The sequence below is a fragment of the Molothrus aeneus genome, chromosome 2, assembly GCF_037042795.1.
Source record: "Molothrus aeneus isolate 106 chromosome 2, BPBGC_Maene_1.0, whole genome shotgun sequence".
Lineage (NCBI taxonomy): Eukaryota > Metazoa > Chordata > Aves > Passeriformes > Icteridae > Molothrus > Molothrus aeneus.
Window position 1 is genome coordinate 15,731,115 of NC_089647.1, and position 8,832 is coordinate 15,739,946.

At 61.4% G+C, this 8,832-nt stretch overlaps 1 protein-coding gene across 1 annotated transcript; it reads right to left on the reverse strand.

Annotated features, from left to right (window-relative positions):
• Nucleotides 1-1,402: 1,402 nt before the first annotated feature.
• STARD10 (StAR related lipid transfer domain containing 10) lies at nucleotides 1,403-8,567 on the reverse strand. The gene is made up of 6 exons (XM_066571973.1): nucleotides 8,298-8,567; nucleotides 4,237-4,384; nucleotides 3,912-4,015; nucleotides 3,613-3,730; nucleotides 2,842-2,894; nucleotides 1,403-2,768 (listed from the first exon to the last, which is right to left on the reverse strand). The coding sequence occupies exons 1-6, from the start codon at nucleotides 8,478-8,480 to the stop codon at nucleotides 2,541-2,543; spliced, it is 834 nt and encodes a 277-aa protein (XP_066428070.1). The 5' UTR covers nucleotides 8,481-8,567; the 3' UTR covers nucleotides 1,403-2,540.
• Between the last annotated feature and the right edge of the window lie 265 nt (nucleotides 8,568-8,832).

The following is an 8,832-nucleotide window of genomic DNA, read 5'->3' on the forward strand; positions in this document are numbered from 1 at the left end:
GCCAGGGGGCCAGCGTGAAATACCCCAAAAAGCTCCTTTACTGCCTGCATCCCCCCTACACCAGCCCACCACACCCCCCCCCCCTCCCTGCCCCAGTCCCCAGAGCCATCACATCCCCCACGTTATCCCCTCCTGCTCCCCAGACCCAATCACATGTCCCTGCTCTCCTATCCCGGGCCTTTGGATCCATCTGGGGGGATACCCTCCCAGAGCCTTTGGCAGAGGATAAGAGTGCCATGGCCTTACCCAGTTTGGGGGGTGTCACACAACAAAGTCCTGTCTGAGACCCCAGGTGCCAGCGGCAATGCCTGATCCCTTGAGGGCTGAAACCTTGTACCCCTTCCCAGGAGCATTTCAGGGATGACCCATGTCAGCACCTGAGGATGTCCCCAGGACAGCCCTTAGATCACTGCCTCCCTCCACATATCCTACCTGTGCCCCAGCTCTTCTCAGCCCCCCTGGCACCAGACATGTTCCAGAGCATATTCCATTTCCCTTTGGAGCCATCTTCTCTCTGGTCCTGCAGCTCTGGGTCTCCAGCTGTACTTCCCAGAGCTGACAGAGCTAAACCCTCCCCACAAGGGGCTTTACCCCGTCACCTGCCCTGCTCAGTGTCCCCCTGGCTCCAGAGCTGCTGCAGCATGTCCTGTATCCAGTTCAGCTCCATTTCCAACCTGCCAGGCGGGTTGCTTTTTAATTGGGTTCTATTTTTAATTGGGAGCAGTGCAGGAGGGTGGGAGGGGGTGGAAATTAACAGGAGAAATGGGAAGCGAGTCCCTAGTGCCCACCCCAGCCCCACAGGTGACAGACACAGGCACAGAGGATGGCACATGCTGGACAATGCCACCCACCAAGACCACCCTGCTGGGGCACACAGAAGGGCTGGGGCCTGCTGAGGTGTTGGGGTGCCACAGCACTAGGAGGGCAGAAGTGGGGTGCACAAGCAGCTTTGCCCTTGGGTGCACCCCAGGAGGAGACAAGAGTCCCAGGGTTCCACAAAGGGCCCACAAGCAAGGGAGTTCCAGCTCTGTTCCCCAGTATTCTCCTCCTGGAGAAGCCAGGGTGTATCCCCCCAGAGTGCCCCCAAAGTTCAGCCCCCCACGTCTCCTCTCCCAGAGGAGGTTTTGGGGGTAAATGTACTGGTGGTACTGGCTTGGCTGGGGCTGTGGGCAAACAAACTACAAGGGGTGTGTAGCCTCATGCCTAATCAGTGTCCAGTGCAAATTCATTTTAGGGGTTTCTCTGCCACCCTCTGGTGGCATCACCATCACCCAGAGCCCCCGTGGAGGTGAGGGTCCCCTCAGCAACCACCATGAGCAGGGACCCCCTGCCTGAGTGCACTATGGGAACAGGGATGGCTACCAAAGGACCAAGGTGGGACAGAGGCCGAGTCCCTCCCATGCCAGATTCAATTATTTTATTCCTAAATAATCAACTCTGGTACAAGGTACAAAATCTCCCATGTCCCTGTGCACCCCCAGAAAAGGAGGGGGCAGGAGCATGGCCAAAGACCAGCTCCAAACCCCCAGTCAAGGCCTCAAATTCCAGTGGAGGAAGGGTCCAGGCACCCAGCTTGGAAAGGGTCCCCATCCTAGAAAGGCAGGGGACAGGACAGGAGCCTTCAGAGACCCACAGAACACCGGGAGGTGCCAGGAGTCCCACCAAGTCCTCTCAATGCGCCTGAAGATGCTGGGAGCCCCCAGAGACACTGGGCACACCTGGAGGTGTGAACTTACCCCAAAACTTCCCCCAAACAAACCTGAAGATGCTGAGACTCCATAAGAATACCCCCCAACATGAATGGAGATCCCAGGAGCCCCCAAAATGCCCACAACACATCTGGAGGTGCCATGAGCCCCTCAACTCCTCCTACATGCCTGAAGGTAAGACCCCAACATCCCCTCCAACATGCTGGAGGTGCCAGGAGCCTAGAAGCTTCCCCTCTACATGCTTGGAGATGCCAAAAAACCCCAAAGGCCCTCCTACCCAGCATGCCAGGAGGTGCCAGAAGCTCCCCAAACCCCTCTGCACACCCAGAGGTGCAGGCAGATGCCCAAGCACCCCCTGGTGCTGGTCTGCTGGGGGTGGGGATCCCATGGGATGAAGGCAATTCTGTTGGACCATAACAGAGAGATGGGGAGCAGGAATGGGGGGCAGAGGGGGAGTGCAGTGTAAGGGTCTCCAAGACTGAGGAGCGGGCACGGGGCCCCCCCTTTTCCTCTGCCCCCCCCAAAAGCTGAAGGTCACTTTGGGTTTGCCACCTATAGGGACAACTCTAGTGTCCCACAAGGGCTCAGCAACCAGACAACCCCCAACTTCTCACCCTGGGGGACCCACTATGTCCCTGCTGTCCCCAGACAGGGGTACAACAATGAGGGGGGTCCCCCTGAAACCCAAAGTGGGGGTGCATGTGTACAGGTGTGTGAGATAGAGACACAAACCATGTTGGAAGTGGGGGGATAGGGAGAGGAGCCCCCGGGGCGGGGGGTTATGTCAGGCTGTCCTAGCCAGGGGAACGAGGAGAGGAGCTCCCAGGGGAATCAGGTCAGGCTGTCCTCGTCGCTGCCCTCGCCACGGTCCTCCTTGCTCTCGGCCAGGGAGCTCTCGTCAATGTTTTCCAGGGAATCCGCATGCTGGAGGGAGAGCTCGGAGAGGGCCAGGGCTGGGAGCCGGCTCTGCTCCGGGAACAGCCAGGGCTTGAAGTGAGGGTCATGCTTCTGCTTCCACTCAGGGTACTTGAGGCATGCCTTGTACATCTTCTTCATCGCCTGGGAGGAAGAGTGAGATGGGCACAGAGACCCCTCACCCCACACCAGCCCCACCCCTGTGCCACAGACTCACCTTGGGGGCCAGGAACTGGGAGGATTTGTTCACCACCCACTTCGGTAAGGAACCTGGAGAGAAGGGAGGGGCAGCTGGGAGTGGGACCCCCAGCATCCCCCAGGTGCCTAACAACCAGGACCCCCACACGTGTGACCCCCAGAGCACTCTCAGTGGGCACATGTGGCTAGAGAGAGGGAAGGAAAAGGGTTCAATCCACACTGCTCTTTGCTCTTGCAGAGGTCAAAAACAGTGATTTCAGCATTTTGGGTCCCTCTTCAACCCCCAAAAATGAAAGATTTCAAGAGAACAGGCCCAAGATGTTTTCTCCTGACATTGCTCCATGCTCCATCCCAAGATGCTCCTGCTGATGAGCCCTTCCAAGCCCACCTTGAGCATATCCACAGGTCCTCCTGAACCCACCCCGAGTCCCACTGAGCTCAACCCGAGACTTCCTGAAGCCCTACTGACCCTGCCCTGAAGTGCCAGAGCCCCAAAGGAATCCACACTGAGCTGCCCCCAGCCCAACCTGAGCTCCCACTGAGCCCCCATTAAGTCCAAGTGAGTGCCCATTCACCTTCCCCCAGCCCACCCTGAGCCCCCCAAGCTACTCTTGAGACCCCACTGAGCCCAAAGCCCCGATTAAGTCCCTGAACTCCCAATGAGCCCCCCACTAAGCCCCCCCTGAGTTCCACTAGGACCCCACTGCCCCCCCCCCAAGCACACACTGACACGAGGGAGGACTTGAGGGTGCTGAGCCCCAGGGCACAGAGCTGGGGGTCCCTCTCTCACCTTTGGGGTCCACCTGTGCCAGGTAGGTGATGGTGCAGCTCTTGGCTCCCGTGCCCTCGATCAGGTAGCCTGTCTGAATGGAGACAGCCCGCACCATGTCCTTGCGGGGGGGATACTTCTGTGGGGGGCCAACAGGGAGGGAACACGAGTCACTGGCAGGGCAGGTGGGGTACAGCAGGCACCAGCCACAAGCAGGGTTGTCACAACCCCCTCAACTCTCCAACCTATCTCCCCAAGCTCTGAGTGAGCCCCAGCCCCAGCCCAGCACCACAGCAGCCCCAGTGCCCCACTAAACTCACAGGATGCTTGACAGAGTAGTTCATGATGATGTAGTCAGAGCCCATGGGCAGCCAGGAGCGGAGCGTGACCACGTCCCGGTTCTTCAGGGGCTTGGGACACCTCCCTAGGGACAGCACCGGGTGGGATGTTCCAGAGTGAGACACCCACCTTCAAGAATGGGGTCCTCTTCTGCCCTCCAAATCCCCTTGCAACTGGTGTACAGGCTCCTCCCTTCAACGCCACACACCATGGATCCCCCAGATGCCAAGCCCAGGGTGGAGTGGTAGCAGCCCAGGGATTCAGCCCTCCCCCAGGAGCACCCAGATCCCCCAGGCCCCTCCTCACAGGCGTAGTATCCCACATCGGAGTTGGCCGTCAGCCTCCCGATGTCAAAGGTCTCGATGACGTTGGTGTCCCACTTCTTGCGGTACTCGATGTCATGGAGCACGTCGTAGAGCGTCTCCGCCGGCACGTCCCTGCACTCCATCCTGCACTGCAAGGCAGGGGGCATCAGACACCTACCAGGGGCCCCCAGGTGGGAAGGGGGCTGTGGGGACCCCCAACAGGATGGCAGCAGGGACCTCGTGGTGGGAGGATGGCCATTGGGACCCCCAGGTGGGAAGGTGACTGTGGGGAACGTGTAAGAGGACAGCAGTGGGGAGGCAGTGGGGATCCCAAAGTGTGAGAGTTGCTGTGGGGACCCCTGGGAGAGAAGGAGGCCATGGGGACCCCGAAGTGGGAAGGCAGCTGTGGGAAGCCCTAGCAAGTGGCGGGGGGGGGGGGAGGTGTCTCCTCTTATTTGTTTTTTAAAAAAAATCAATGCAACCTCCTCCAAGAAGACCTGGATCCCAGCCTGGATCCCAGCCATCCCTGTAGCACAGGCACACAGGGCCTCAAGGCAGTGTGGAGCTGAATCCTGGGTGCTATGAGACCCTGCTTCCCACCTGCCACCCCATCAGTGTGGATGTGCTCCCCCCAAAGTGGCATCCCTGCACAGGGGAGCCAAGAGTAGCCTGTGCCTGATGCCTTGGGGCAGCATGGATCACAGAGAAGGGGTTGGGGGCTGCAGAGTGGGCAGCTGCTCCATAACTACGGCAGCCAGATCCAGGGAAGGCGAGGAGACAAGGACAACGGAGAAGGTGAAGGGAGGGGATGCCATCTGCTGAGGTCAAGGGTGCTGGAGCCAAGCGTGGGGCAGGGAGACCATCCTGTCCCTGGGAATGCCCTGATGGCTCCTGTTTATCCCCAGGGATGGCATCAGCTCCTCTGGCCCCCAGACCCTGTGCTTCAGGATTTAGGCCTGGCCCTGTCACCCCAGCACACGGTACTAGAGACCCCCCCAGCCCTGGGAAGGGGCACAGAAGCGCCCACAATGGGGCACAGCCTCACATAGCCCCTTAGTGGGACACAGCCATGGGGCCCGTTCCCCCACAGCACCCATCCTCAATCCTATCCTTGTCCCATAGAGACCAGTCTCACCCCCACAGTGCTCATCCTCAACCCCACAGATCCATCCCTGCCCCATGGAGTCTGCCCTCAACCCCACCCTGCTCATCCTCAATCTCAGAGACCCATCCCTGTTCCACAGAGCACATCTCCAGCTCCTCCATTCACCCAAAAACTTGTCTGGGAACACCCACTGCTGCAGGGCAGGTTTGGGGAGAGCCTGCCTGGATAACTTCCTTGAAGAAGCCCCGCTCCCCGCTGCAGCCAGGCCAGCCCAGCACCATGCTCAGGTGCTCAGGTGCATTATTCCCAGAGCAGCAAGGCTAGTCAGGCCAGTAGTGCAGGACGTGCCCTGCAGGTGACTCACATCCTGGGGGGGTGCCAGGGGGGTCGCAGCAGGAGAGGGGATGGTGCCACCTGGGAAGTGCCTGGAAACACATGCCCCAACCCTGAGTCAATATTGACTAATTGGGTGAGGAGGAGGAGGAAGAGGAGGTGGAGGAGAAAGAGATGAAGTCCCCAGGGCTGGGGTTATGCTGTGCCTGAGGGAACACAGAATGGGTGCCAGACTGTGGGACAGGAGCAGATCCAAAGGGAAACCCACCACCCCTGCCTGCAGCCACCAAGGGAGTCCCCAAGCTCATCCTCACTGGCAGCTTTACCAACACCCCAGATCCCTCTGCTGCATCCTACAGGATGGCTCCTGGCCATCCTTTGGGAACAGCCCATTTAGAGGGAAACCCATCATCCCTGGGAGATCTCAGATGCCCAGGTACCAACTCACTGCCCCACCGGGTAGGATGGGGTGTCCTGGCTGGGTTCCCCCAACCCGTAGCCAGTCCCAAGGCCACCAAATGTCCCACTGAGAAATCAGCCATGGCACCAGCTTGTTCCCAGACTCCAGAAAACAGGTTAGACGGGAGCTGCATCCCTAATGGAGGGGGGCGGGGAGGAGGGGGCGGCAGCCTCAAAGCAGGGCGAGACCTTCAGGTTCCACTTAATTAGGAAAGGAATCCAGGAGGAATCCAGGATGAATTCAGGGGGAAAACAGCTCTTGGGAAGCTGCAGAGAATGCCCAGCACCCACGCAGAGACCCCCAGCAGGAGGGCAAACCCCTGGGCTGCACCTTGCCGTGAATGCCACATGTGTCCCTCCCTTCAAAATCCAGCAGGAGCGTTTCATCCTGGGTGGGATGGTGGGCCTGGGTGCTGCTGGGGGCCACGAGGTGGGGACAAGGACTGTTACCCCACAGGGTCTCCAATACCCAGTGGCACACGCATGGAATCAACACATGAACACCCAGCAGGACCTTTCCAAGCAGGATTTGTCGAGGAGGGTGTGGAAAGAGGCAGGACCTGGCTCAGGGACCCCCGCAGGCAAAAGACAGCTCCAGGTGCGGTGGCGGTGGCGGGAGCAGCTGTTCCAGGACATCCTGGAGTGGGCTGGGTCCCTGCCACGCCAACGTGGCACACTGGGATTGTGGGACAGGCAGGGGACGCACCCAGGCGCCACCTCAATCCAGGGCATGTTTTGGGATGCAGCCCCCCAAGAGCAAGCAGCAGGGCTGGGGGACACGAGGAGCTTGGGGGGGCGGGGGGGGGGGTCAGGATGCACTGTCACACAGAGCCATGCCCGTGCCATCATGCCTGGATGGCACAGTGATGGACACTCTGCATCCCACCCACCACGGGTCCCCACCTCTGTGGGGATGGGGCAGGGTGCAGGTGGCACCAGTTACCCCCTACACCCCAGAGGCCACCATCCCCCCTCCCAGGGTTCACTGGTGCCACCAGGGCACAACAGGGACCCGTTCCTGGGTCACAGCAGCCCAAACGCCTCCATGGGGAGTGCTACAGTGGAAGCAACCCAGTGGTTCCATGGCAGGAGCCGGGCACAGCCACTGCCAGTGGCCCAGGGACAGGTTTCCCCAGCAGGGCCACTGCCAGCTGCTGCAGAGCAGTGTGAGCAGGCCGTGTCGTCACTGCTGCCACCGCCATCACCACCACCACTCGGGCTCGACACCACGGCAAGGATGATGCCACCCGCTATACCAGGACAGCTTAATGGAGGTGCCACCAGGGACAGGGACACCTGCCAGAGACTCCAGTGTAACCCCATCTGTACGCTGCTCCTGTCTCAAGTTGTCTCTTGATTCCCGGTGTCCCTACTTTGCCAGAGGGAAGGGCCAGGATAAAAGTGCACATGCCTGTGCCAGCACACTGGCACCAAGAAGGAAGGGACCCACGGGGAAATGCAGTGGGGACATAGGGAGCTCTGGCCGAGGGGGACAACCCCAGTGATAGCAGGCTGCAGGCTCCAAGGAGTCCCCAAGCCTAGTCCCGGTGTGCAGCAAGCATGGCAGGGACATTCCGAATGGGTGAAGTGGGGAGAAAGCAGCACCCAGGCCCCACGGCCCCACACACCCTGGGGATTCCCGTCTCTCCCTGGCTGAGCCCCCAGTGTCCCTGCACAGCCCTCACTGGTGCCTACTTGTCCCTGGCTCGGCCCTGCTGGAGTTGTGTTTGTCCTGGCGTCCCCAGACTGCCCGTTTGTCCTGCTGTGCCAGTTAACCCCACCTGTCCCGGCGTCCCTGCTGCCATCGGGGCCCAGCTCGGCCTAGTCCCCCCTCGCCCCAAGGCGCTGCATCACCTGAGGGACGCCACTATTCCCTAGGATTCCCCCTCACCCCTGCGTGGTGGTTAAACCCCCGAGTTCCTACTCAGTCCCCGTTCACTGTGGGGTGCCCATTCCCTCCCCCCAAGCCCAGGGTGCAGCATCGCCCCAGGGTCCCTCCTGCCCTCAGGTCCCCGCAGGGTCCCCGCGCCCGCCCCTCGCTGCTGGGTACCCCGGTCCCGGGGGGATGCCCGGCCGGTGGGGGGGTCTCACCGTGGATTGGGGGTGCCTAGGGTGGATGGGGATGTCTCACCGTGCACCAGGATGTGCCGGGCGGGAGATCTCACCTTGATCTTGTGGAGGGCGCGCTCGGGCTCCAGCAGCTGCACCCAGACGCCCACCCCGCCCTTGCTGTAGGTGAGGTTCCAGCCGCGCTCCGACTCGCACTGCGCCCGGAACGCCCCGAAGTCCCGGTCGTCGGGGATCTGCACGCTGTCGCGACTCGACATGCCGCCGTCGTGACCCGACATGGCCCCGGAGCGCCGCAGCCCGCCGGTGCCGGTGCCGCCAGCCCCTAGGGCGGCATTGCGGGGCGCGGGGCGCGATGGGACCGGCAGGGGCGGGCCCGGGGCGGGGCCGGGCCGGGAAGCGCCGGGGGCGGGCGCGGGGGGAGACCTGAGGGAAAACGGGGGGAACGGGAGTACCGGGAGGGATCTCGGTGTGGGGCGGGGTTACCGGGAGAAGCAGCGGGGAGGAGCCGGGGAAAAACGGGAAGGTCGGAGCTGAAACCGGGAAGAGCAGGCGGGAAGGGGAGCGCTGGGAGGAAGGGCAGGCTGTGGGAGAGGGGAGCAGCCCGGACTGGCGGGATACCGAGAGCTGCTG

Bases quoted from the DNA above. Each gene is read 5' to 3' on its own strand.
- STARD10 (XM_066571973.1), bottom strand. From the start codon at position 8,480: ATGTCGGGTCACGACGGCGGCATGTCGAGTCGCGACAGCGTGCAGATC. The intron at 4,385-8,297 runs GTGAGATCTCCC...CCTGCCTTGCAG, and splicing joins GCGCCCTCCACAAGATCAAG to TGCAGGATGGAGTGCAGGGA. The intron at 2,769-2,841 runs GTGAGTCTGTGG...TCTTCCTCCCAG, and splicing joins CCCAGTTCCTGGCCCCCAAG to GCGATGAAGAAGATGTACAA.